The sequence below is a fragment of the Eurosta solidaginis genome, chromosome 5, assembly GCF_040869045.1.
Source record: "Eurosta solidaginis isolate ZX-2024a chromosome 5, ASM4086904v1, whole genome shotgun sequence".
Taxonomy (NCBI): Eukaryota; Metazoa; Arthropoda; class Insecta; order Diptera; family Tephritidae; genus Eurosta; species Eurosta solidaginis.
The window spans coordinates 76246191-76258080 of NC_090323.1; the positions used below are offsets into that span (position 1 = coordinate 76246191).

At 36.3% G+C, this 11890-nt stretch overlaps 1 protein-coding gene across 2 annotated transcripts; it reads left to right on the forward strand.

Moving 5' to 3' along the window:
• Positions 1-2103: 2103 nt before the first annotated feature.
• Positions 2104-4976, forward strand: LOC137252301 (uncharacterized). Of its 2 annotated transcripts, XM_067787804.1 has the most exons (3): positions 2104-2174; positions 2268-2609; positions 2684-4976. In XM_067787804.1, the coding sequence occupies exon 3, from the start codon at positions 3270-3272 to the stop codon at positions 4764-4766; it is 1497 nt and encodes a 498-aa protein (XP_067643905.1). In that variant the 5' UTR covers positions 2104-2174; positions 2268-2609; positions 2684-3269; the 3' UTR covers positions 4767-4976. The 2 variants fall into 2 exon arrangements, with proteins under 2 accessions (XP_067643905.1, XP_067643904.1); XM_067787803.1 differs by having other exon boundaries at positions 2268-4976.
• Positions 4977-11890: the final 6914 nt, after the last annotated feature.

Below are 11890 nucleotides of genomic sequence, written 5' to 3' on the forward strand. Positions count from 1 at the left end.
GATGGCTCGGTGGGTACTGCCCTTACGCAAATACCACCTTTATCCCTTCCAGAAGACCCTCTTCACCCTACGCTAGAGATATCACTTGATATCAGCCTACCCCGTAGGATTCAAGTACAGTCTCGTCCCCGATCTAGATGCTTCTACAAAGCGAATTTCATTATGCTCAATGATCTGTTGGCTTCCCATGATTGGTCGGATCTCTATGCTTGCACTGATGTCGATTCGGCTATCTCTATATTTTACAGTACGCTTGATAGCTTCTTTGATACCTGCATTCCTACTCGCTATACCCTATGTTCGAATAAGCCCCCTTGGTTTTCAAGGCAACTTATCAGACTTAATAACATCAAATCTAGGCTTTATCAGAGGTTCAAGAAATCTGGAGCATCTGCAGACCTCTCTAAATATCTAATAGCTCGTTCTAAATTTCACCGTCTTAATCAGCTTTGTTATAAAAATTACTTGAGTTGTTGTAAAGCCCAATTTTTTAGAAATCCAAAAAAGTTTTACAGTTTCGTAAATTCAAAGCGGAAAACTTCTGGGTATCCTTCCTCATTAACCTTTGGAGGTAAAAAAGCTTGCACTGATGACAACGTTGCTGAACTATTTTCTCAGTTCTTTAAGTCCACGTATTCATCCAGTGGTTTTCATTCTGGTCAATATCCCTATCGCTTAGATAGCTCGAATTACATTAGGAATCCTGCTATTGATGGTAATATTGTTCTTCAGAGTCTTCAATCTTTGAAGCCCACCTTTTCTCCGGGACCGGACGGTGTTCCTAGTTGCGTGCTTAGGTACTGCGCCGAAAACATGTATGAGCCTATTTTAAAATTATTTGAGCTATCTCTGGGATCTGCGTCATTCCCGGCACTTTGGAAACAGTCTTTTATTATACCCCTGCATAAAAAAGGTAGTAGGTCAAAAGTTGAAAACTACAGGGGTATTGCTAAACTTTCAGTCATTCCTAAAGTCTTTGAACAGATTGTCACCAATCAACTGCAATATCAGTGTTCTAGTCTTTTATCTCCATGTCAACACGGTTTTATTCGCCAAAGGTCTACCACTACAAATTTGCTTGTATTCACCTCTATAGTTATGGAAGGATTTTTAGCGAACAAGCAAACGGATGTCATCTACACGGACTTCAGCAAAGCATTTGATACCGTCAACCACGAGTTGCTTATTCATAAGCTTGATTTACTGGGCTTTCCGTTTCACCTATTAATGTGGCTGAAAAGCTATCTTTCTAACCGGACCCAAAAAGTCCTGTTCAAGTGCAATCTGTCGGAATCGTTCGGAGTTTCCTCCGGCGTACCCCAGGGAAGTCATCTAGGCCCTTTGCTCTTTGCCCTTTTCATTAATGACTTGCCACAGACAATATTATATTCCCATACTATAATGTATGCGGATGATGTAAAACTTTGCTACACTTACTGTCCTACCGATTTGAGTTCCTTGAATCTTCTTCAGGCCGACTTGGACTCGTTCCAATGTTGGTGCACAACAAATTTACTAGCTTTAAATTGCTCTAAATGTAAGCATATGACATTTCACCGAGTGAAGCCAGCATTGAAATCTTATGTAATAGATGGTACGCCTTTGGAGCGTATATCTATAAATGATCTAGGTGTCCTTTTTGATCCGAAATTGAATTTTAACATGCATATTTCATCTATAGCCAAAAAAGCGTTGGGTTTACTTGGATTTGTTAAAAGATGGGCTAAAGAGTTCGATGATCCGTACCTCACTAAGGTTCTTTACACATCGCTGGTTCGTCCAATACTCGAGTATTGCTCATGCGTTTGGTCCCCTGTTTCTCAAAAGCATATAAAGCGTCTTGAGTCAGTTCAAAAGCAATTTTTGATATTTGCATTGCGCGGTCTTAATTGGGACTCAAGTCTCCACCTTCCTCCATACAGAAGTAGACTTCTTCTTATTAACTTACCCACTCTGCACAGTTTTATTTGTGCACAGTTTGCTTTGTTGCATTTTGTCTTGTTTTTCTTTAAAATTCTCTGTGTATGATTGTTGTTGTGTAATTTTGTTTACTTATACGGCTCCTTAAAATTTGTTTATACTTGCGGTACTCTAATTGTTTTCTTTCCTTTTTCCAACTTCTTCCTATTATTTTGTTAGAACACCTGATTAGTCGATCAGGCATTTCCATGCAAGTAAGTCGATCTAGTGTTATAAATGTATGTATGTATGTAATATAAATTATATATTTCTGTTTATTTTCTCTTCATGTTGTGTTTTTAAAAAAGTCTTGAAAATGACTTCAGATTGAAGTCGAAATATCGACCAAATAACAGTGTTTTATTTAAAGCACGGCCTCGAGCTCACAAAACCCTACATTTTTTAAATAAACAAGGCCATCAAAAATCAAAAATTATGTCAAATCGGAGAGCACACCGAAACAAAAATACACTAAAAGTGTATCAAACCATCAAACACAAGTATGATAAACAAACCATCAGATTTATCAAACGGTATCAGCATACGACACAACAAATCACAAGATTAGCTGAGTCGATCAAGTTTTTAGAAAGATGTAAAAGAAATGGCTGGAAACCGAACTTCATCATAAACGCAACAAAGAACATCAGGTACACCATATACAACAACATAAGTAAAAGCAAATCAACACGTAAGTTCACCAATATAATTTCCTCATATATAGATAAAGTGCAAACGAAACTTTTGAACATTATAATATGCATGAAACATGAACTCTTAAGACAATACAAAAGATAGACAAATAGATTGAGATCACAAATTACATTAGCCTTGGACACATCTCATTCAATTGCATTATTCGAGAGCGAAGAGTTGCTGGCGAAAAAAGCCACCAAAAATATTAAGAGGACACAAACGAAAAAGTACGACAATCTCAGACAGAAAGAAAATGCCAAAATGAACATTAGGGTGGTGCCGGAATGGTTCCGAAATTTAACAAACACAGAAATTCCACATGATATAAAGTGGCTCTTGTCCCAAGGTCCAAAATACTCATTACCAACTGATAATAAGATTTTCCCCCTCTTTCAAATCATAGCAGACGGCGAGAATATCATACAAACTTTGAAAGATAAAGACAATCAAGAAATAGAAAGAAATAATTTGACGACCCTAATACAGGCCATATTTGCAAAAACAAAGTCTCAGCGACAGACAGGTTCATACATGAGACCGTACTGAAAACAAAAAGGTTCCTTAAAAACAATAAGCTCGTGCTTAACGCCGATAAGGGAAATGTCAGAGTGGTCATGGACAAACCAGAATACGACCAAAAGATGCAAATGTTAGTTAACGACATTTCAACGTACAGGGTACTGAAACGCGATCCAACTAATAAATTACAAGAAAGGAACAACGAAATAGTCCAAAAGATGTTTAATATTGGTTCTATCGATTTGAAAGAAAAGAATTTCCTTACATGCAAAAACGCAAACCCTCCTAGAATATATGGTCTGCCGAAAATACATAAAGATGACATACCGCTCCGACCCATTTGTTCGTCCATTGACGCTCCGTCTTACAACTTATGCAAATATGTAGTCCAAATCTTCAAAAATTTAAATACATCGTCCAAATATAATTTCAAACATTCGTCCGCATTCAAAGATAAGATTAAAGGCACATATATTTATGATCATGAAAGTGTAGGGTCGTTTGGTGTGGTCTCCTTGTTCCCTAGCATCCCTGTGGATGTGGCCATTGAAATTATATCTTCAAGATGGAATGACATAAAAGAACACACATCACTGACAAAGGAAATATTTCTTAACATGGTTAAATTCTGCATCAAGGATAACCGTTACTTCAAATACAACAACAAGATTTACGAGCAACGTACAGGAATGCCCATGGGTTCTCCAGCTTCCCCAGTATTAGCTGACATCGTTATGGAAGAGTTGCTTATGAAGTTTGAAACAGACGCGAAGAACAAACCCCGATTGTCGACAAAATATGTTGATGATATTTTTGCGGTTGTAAAAACTACAGAAATAGAAAGCATGTTAAAATTGCTAAATGGATACCACAGCACTATCAAATTTACAGTACAGGTGGAGAAAGATGTAGAGCTACCCTATCTTGACACTTTGATAATAAATAAAAACAACAGATTTTGGATTGATTGGTATATGAAACGAACCTCATCGGGTAGATTAATTAACTACAATTCTAAACAGGAAATAAAAATTATTAGAAACTCCGCGAAGAATTTTATAAGTAGATTTCTCACGATAAGTGAGAAAATATTTCATAAAAAGAATATTGCCATAATAAAGAGCACGTTAGAACAGAACGAATTCCCCAGAGAATTGATTAATAAACTTATTCACAACTTTTACGCAGGAGCCAAAAATGAAAACTTATGTGAAAAAGGCAATAAATTATATAAGCCAGTATCGTATATTCCCGGATTGGCAGAAAGAATGAAAATTTCGAACCTATTTGACAGAGAAAAATACACAATAGCATTCACATACAACAATTCACTCCGACAAGTATTTAACAATATGAAGGACCCAATTCCAAAGTTAGAGAAATCTAATTTAATGTATGAAATTCCATGTAACGGCGACGGGTCCCACGTATGCGGAAAGGTATATGTGGGGACAACAAAACAAAAACTGAAGACAAGGGTTTCCGGTCACAGGTCCATTATCAAGCTAAGAAACAATTCGTCGGACAACAAGACTGCCTTGTCACCTCATTGTGCTGGACACTGGACATTACCCCGATTTCGAAAATGTTAGAATTCTCGATAAAGAAAAACACTACAATAAACGATATATTTTGGAGATGCTCCATATTATGAACACCCCTAATATAATGAATTACAAGTCGGACGTAGACCAATGTGCATACGCCTATCGCAATTTAGTTGCAAAGCAGCAACAACATACAGGGCAAATCACAAAAGGTTCATCGAGAGCGCCACAGCCCAGCAAATATCCCGCTGCGAACGAGATTGGGGACAACAACTTAAGGGGGGCTGGGGGGGGGGGGGGGGGGGGGGGGGAGGAGGATATTATGCACAGTTTGCTTTTGCATTTTGTATTGTTTTTCTTAAAAATTCTCTGTGTATGATTGTTGTTGTGTAATTTTGTTTACTTATACGGTTCCTTAAAATTTGTTTATACTTGCGGTACTCTAATTGTTTTCTTTCCTTTTTCCACCCTCTTCCTATTATTTTGTTAGAACACCTGATTAGTCGACCAGGCATTTCCATACAAGTAAGTCGATCTAGTGTTATAAATGTATGTATGTATGTGATATAAATTATATATTTCTGTTTATTTTCTTTTCATGTTGTGTTTTTAAAAAAGTCTTGAAAATGACTTCAGATTGAAGTCGAAATATCGACCAAATAAATGTGTGAATACTAACACAGTGTTTTATTTAAAGCAAGGCCTCGAGCTCTTAAAACCCTACATTTTTTAAATAAACAAGGCCATCAAAAATTATTAATGCTAAACTAAATAACCTGAAATAAGTGGTAAAATAAAAAGAAATAAAATAGAATACAATAGCATGGAACCAAATATTCAACAAAACCTAAACTACCATAGAATAAAATAAATTAATAATAAAGGTAGGATAGGATAAGAAGAGAAAATAAAAGGACTGCCATATAAATCAGTCGGCAAAGTATCCTAACTAGTTTTAGAATTAGTAGGACCGTTTTTTTTCAATTTGTTCTTTGAAAAGAATATGTAATACAACCGTTTTTAAATACACTCAACATTAATTTTTTTTATGGCTTAGGGTTCTCCTTAGCATACTTCAGTTAAGCCTTAGTATCATATCACTAGTATTTACAACTAAGTTTATATAATGAATTTTAAATAAATTTGTAATTTAAAATGGGAATGCTGATTATTTTGTCGATTTAGAAGGCGCATAGGGATTTCAGGTAAGGAGCCACCGAAATATAGGTGCTTCGGTGGCCATGGGTGGGAATAGCACCGGGCGTCGGCCCTTTCTTCTTTTTCTCCCCTTTTCAGCTTTTTTTTTTGGATTTTGAACGTTTTGGTAACCGGTCAACCCCGGTTCGATTAAGTGTGTTTTTTTGCGTTTAGATTTTTTTTTTTTTGAATTTTAAATTTTGAAGGTTTTAACGGTCTGTCCGTGACATCCGGTTCGGCCGGATGTTGTTTTAGTCCATTTGAGCGTTTTGAATTAATTCTGCGCTTTTTGTCAGTTTTTTTTAAATGATATGACCTCTTTTTCTGTTTATGGCGCAGGACAGCAAGGTTGGCAAGAACCCAGCCCAGCCGACATGACTATCCACAGTGCACCTCCAGATCATGCTGACTGCCTTCCTTGCTGCTCCACTGAAAATGCGAAACCATAACAAATAGTAGACAAAATTTAAACAGAATAAATTTGAGTACATACATATAAAAATAATGATCAAGTTTCAATAACTGGTATTTTATATTTGAAATAGGGGGTTGAACAGTATTTTCGCGGTTACAAATTTAATGTTGTTAAAAGTAATTTTTTAGTACTAAAAAACGAGTCACAGGCGTAAAAATTTTTACAGTGTTTATTAAAATCATGGAATAATCAACGAAGTGGCTCGTGCATTTCAAAATTTGATCTGCATGTAGCTACAAAAATTGAAATAAAATGTCTAGATAGCCTAATTGGAACATTAAACTTGATTTCACGACGAATGGAATGGAATGAAAACATAATATTTAGCAGCTTTTGTGTTTTGAAGGCTACCCTTCAAAAAACGCGAGTACTTTATACAGTGTAAGGAATACTCCTTTACGAGTATAGGAGTGATCCAAGACTAATCTGTATTATTATAAAAAATGTGCTCCAATTAACATTGCGGTGTCCTAGGATCCCACACTCGCTTTGTTTGTGAGTATTCCATAGAGTACATACGTGAGAGTACTTTCCCTGTAGTACTCCATGGAGCACCCACAGAGGATCATATGCCAAAGTACTCCGGAAAAACTAATCTATGAAGTATCTGCGGAACAGTACTCTCTAAACTGCTCTTGAAATATTGCTACATGGAGTACCGACAAGAGATTACTTGCGAAGCTGCTCTCCAAACATTACTCCTTGGATTACTAGCAAAAGAGTATTCGTTAAACCACCCTCGATGGATCAACTAATGGAGTACCTACAGGAGATTACTTAAGAAAGTACTCAAAGCATAACTCCTTGGAGTAGCTATGGAAGAGTTTTTTTAAAACCAACTCCCTGATTAGTCGACCAAGCATTTCCATGCAAGTAAGTCGATCTAGTGTTATAAATGTATGTATGTATGTGATATAAATTATATATTTCTGTTTATTTTCTTTTCATGTTGTGTTTTCAAAAAAGTCTTGAAAATGACTTCAGATTGAAGTCGAAATATCAACCAAATAAATGTGTGAATACTAACACAGTGTTTTATTTAAAGCAAGGCCTCGAGCTCAAAAAACCCTACATTTTTAAATAAACAAGGCCATCAAAAATCAAAAATTATTAATGCTAAACTAAATAACCTGAAATAAGTGGTAAAATAAAAAGAAATAAAATAGAATACAATAGCATGGAACCAAATATTCAACAAAACCTAAACTACCATAGAATAAAATAAAATAAATAATAAAGGTAGGATAGGATAAGAAGAGAAAATAAAAGGACTGCCATATAAATCAGTCGGCAAAGTATCCTAACTAGTTTTAGAATTAGTAGGACCGTTTTTTTTCAATTTGTTCTTTGAAAAGAATATGTAATACAACCGTTTTTAAATACACGCAACATTAATTTTTTTTATGCCTTAGGGTTCTCCTTAGCATACTTCAGTTAAGCCTTAGTATCATATCACTAGTATTTACAACTAAGTTTATATAATGAATTTTAAATAAATTTGTAATTTAAAATGGGAATGCTGATTATTTTGTCGATTTAGAAGGCGCATAGGGATTTCAGGTAAGGAGCCACCGAAATATAGGTGCTTCGGTGGCCATGGGTGGGAATAGCACCGGGCGTCGCAACAACACCCGCGGCGCCCCCAATGTATATTCGGCCCTTTCTTCTTTTTCTCCCCTTTTCAGCTTTTTTTTGGATTTTGAACGTTTTGGTAACCGGTCAACCCCGGTTCGATTAAGTGTGTTTTTTTGCGTTTAGATTTTTTTTTTTTTGAATTTTAAATTTTGAAGGTTTTAACGGTCTGTCCGTGACATCCGGTTCGGCCGGATGTTGTTTTAGTCCATTTGGGCGTTTTGAATTAATTCTGCGCTTTTTGCCAGTTTTTTTTAAATGATATGACCTCTTTTTCTGTTTATGGCGCAGGACAGCAAGGTTGGCAAGAACCTAGCCCAGCCGACATGACTATCCACAGTGCACCTCCAGATCATGCTGACTGCCTTCCTTGCTGCTCCACTGAAAATGCGAAACCATAACAAATAGTAGACAAAATTTAAACAGAATAAATTTGAGTACATACATATAAAAATAATGATCAAGTTTCAATAACTAGTATTTTATATTTGAAATAGGGGGTTGAACAGTATTTTCGCGGTTACAAATTTAATGTTGTTAAAAGTAATTTTTTAGTACTAAAAAACGAGTCACAGGCGTAAAAATTTTTACAGTGTTTATTAAAATCATGGAATAATCAACGAAGTGGTTCGTGCATTTCAAAATTTGATCTGCATGTAGCTACAAAAATTGAAATAAAATGTCTAGATGGCCTAATTGGAACATTAAACTTGATTTCAAGACGAATGGAATGGAATGAAAACATAATATTTATCAGCTTTGTGTTTTGAAGGCTACCCTTCAAAAAACGCGAGTACTTTATACAGTGTAAGGAATACTCCTTTACGAGTATAGGAGAGCTCCAAGACTAATCTGTATTCATATAAAAAATGTGCTCCAATTAACATTGCGGTGTCCTAGGATCCCACCCTCGCTTTGTTTGTGAGTATCCATAGAGTACATACGTGAGAGTACTTTCCCTGTAGTACTCCTTGGAGCACCCACAGAGGATCATATGCCAAAGTACTCCGGAAAAACTAATCTATGAAGTATCTGCGGAACAGTACTCTCTAAACTGCTCTTGAAATATTACTACATGGAGTACCGACAAGAGATTACTTGCGAAGCTGCTCTCCAAACATTACTCCTTGGAATACTAGCAAAAGAGTATTCGTTAAACCACCCTCGATGGATCAACTAATGGAGTACCTACAGGAGATTACTTAAGAAAGTACTCAAAGCATAACTCCTTGGAGTAGCTATGGAAGAGTTCTTTTAAAACCAACTCTAGAGAAGAAGCCACTCAAAATAAATACAAAAATTTATAAAAAATCATATTAGTTTCTTTATTCACGCAAATGCTAAATTCCGAAGATAACGAAAAATGATTGCTTTCTGGTGCTATGTTAGGAGAGCTGACGAATTCTATAACCTCTGATCCTGCGGCATAATTTGCAGTTTCAATTTGGAGCGTCGCATTTTCTCCATTTTTCGATCTACGCGCAAAATTTTCCCCCTCCATTTTCTGAATACGCCTTTTGCGACGTGCGCCTTATTCCATATTTTACCTTTATATATTTGGTTATAATTATATTATATATTTTATTTTTCACCAATAAAATTGTTTGTCTTTTAAATTAACTTCACTCCGATAATTCTTTCCGACACAATTCCTATTTGAATATTTCTCTACCCTGCAAAAATTGTTGGATTACGTGTTCCATTTTCTTCATGTTGGAGTACTCTAACAATACTCCTTTGCAATGCGTTTGCGGACCACCATCAGCCGATCATTGCTTGTTTTTTAACGACCGTGATCACGACACGATGACGATCGAACAGAGTTGCCAAAAGTAAAATATTGCATGCAAATAACTGATAATAAAATTTTACTATGGGTACTCTGATAAAATGCAACCGCACACTGGTTTTATGTATACATACTATAGTATAGAGAAATATTAGCCATCATCCGGTGGCAAAATCCTGAGCCAGATAAATAATTTTGCATGTAAATGCAACAACAACGATTTGAGCCAGATAAATCCAGATAGAAGTCTGGTGCAATTTGTGAGCCAGATAATTTGTTAATTACTTCTTTTTAGTTTGGCAACGCTGCCTTTAATAAACCTAATTTTTCAAAAATATATGTCGCTGCTCAGCCCTTCGCCGTATGAGTTAAGGTAAGGCCACATTAGGCTGCACTACGCAGCACTGCACTGCACTACAAAATATTCTTTGCATGTATTGTTACGAGGCAATTCACACCTAGCGTCAGCAGCACTGCGCGACCCGGCACAGCGCGACAAATTTGATCAACTAGGCAAAAAAGCAGCGTTGGGAAGTGTAGCGCAGTGCTGCTGCCGCTAGGTGTGAATTGTCTCATAAGAATACATGCAAAGAATTTTGCACCATCTTTTTTCAATCTGGGCAAAAGAATGTGGAACTCTCCTTCCTCATATCTTGAGGATGAGATGTCTTGGATCCATAGCCACGACCTTTTTCTTTTCCTTTCCTCTTCTTCGCACAAAAATGAAATAATTACAGCTTCAAAAACTGTGTCGTCCATTTTGCAAACAAAAATAAACACAAACTTTTGCCGCAATGTGTCGCTCGATTGGCGCTTAATGTGAATTGCCAAAATATGTCGCTCTGTGAGGCGCCGCTGCCGTCATGTGTCGCGCAGCGTAATGTGCGCGTACCTTTAAATGAAAAACAGCGGCGACATCTGCCTATCACATTTCACGTGTACGAAAATTTCACGACATCTGCTTCTCAAGTCTCTAAATGATCCAGAGCATTCCTGTGAGAATTGAGCGTGAGCCGGAGCTGTAAAACTCACTGTATGACTGCAATTAGTTTCTTTATTCACGCAAATTCTAAATAACATAAGAATAATCGTAGTATAAAATATAAAAGTTGCATTGCCCCTCTTTATTTACTTTCATTTTAAATTAAATTCATTCCGATAATTCTTTCCGACACAATTCCTCTTTAGTACTTTGGCATATGATCCTCTGTGGGTTCCATGGAGTACTACAGTGAAAGTACTTTGGAAAGTACTCTTACGTATGTATTCTATGGAATACTCACAAATAAAGAGAGAGTGCGATCACCTACTCCTCTCCTAGGACATCGCAATGTTAATTGGAGCACATTTTTTGTATGAATAAAGATTAATTTTGGAACACTCCTATACTCCTAAAGGAGTATTCCTTACACTATTTATAGAGTACTCGCGTTTTTTGAAGGGTATACTATAATATGTATACATAAAACCAGTTGCGCGGTTACATTTTATCAGAGTTGCCATAGTAAAATTTAATTATCAGTTATTTGTATGCAATATTTTACTTTTGGCAACTCTGTTCGATCGTCATCGTGTCGTGATCACGGTCATAGTACAGGTCTACAAGTAGGATATGTAGCAGCGCGCATATACACAGCCACGCTCACCTGATAAAATGCTTGTTCTTGTTCGTTTTTTGTGTGGATGCTATTTGGCACTGTTGTACTTCTTAGGTCCAAGAAAAGTGTAGTAGCTGCTAACGAAACCTGTGTAAAATTTTTATTGCAAAATTACAAAGAAATATTCTTTTTTACTTTCAAATGAGCACTTAATTACATCTCTCTTTAATATCCATATGTTTTGGATAATTTTAATTAACAAATTGTGATACTTTATTACCGAGGACGAATGCTAAAACACGACCAAAACCGTCGAGGGAGGTATTAATAGACGCGTTTTGTCCTCGTTTCCAATAATTCGAATACTTTTTCGTCTTTGAACTATAGATAAGAGGACAAAAAGCGTATTTTTATTTCTCTTTCCACATTTTTGGACGGGTTATTGCAGTCGACCTCGGTTTCAAACTGTTTTTCGCGG

Excerpts from the sequence above, each read along its gene's own strand:
- LOC137252301 (XM_067787803.1), top strand. The coding sequence starts at position 3,270 with ATGGACAAACCAGAATACGACCAAAAGATGCAAATGTTAGTTAACGAC.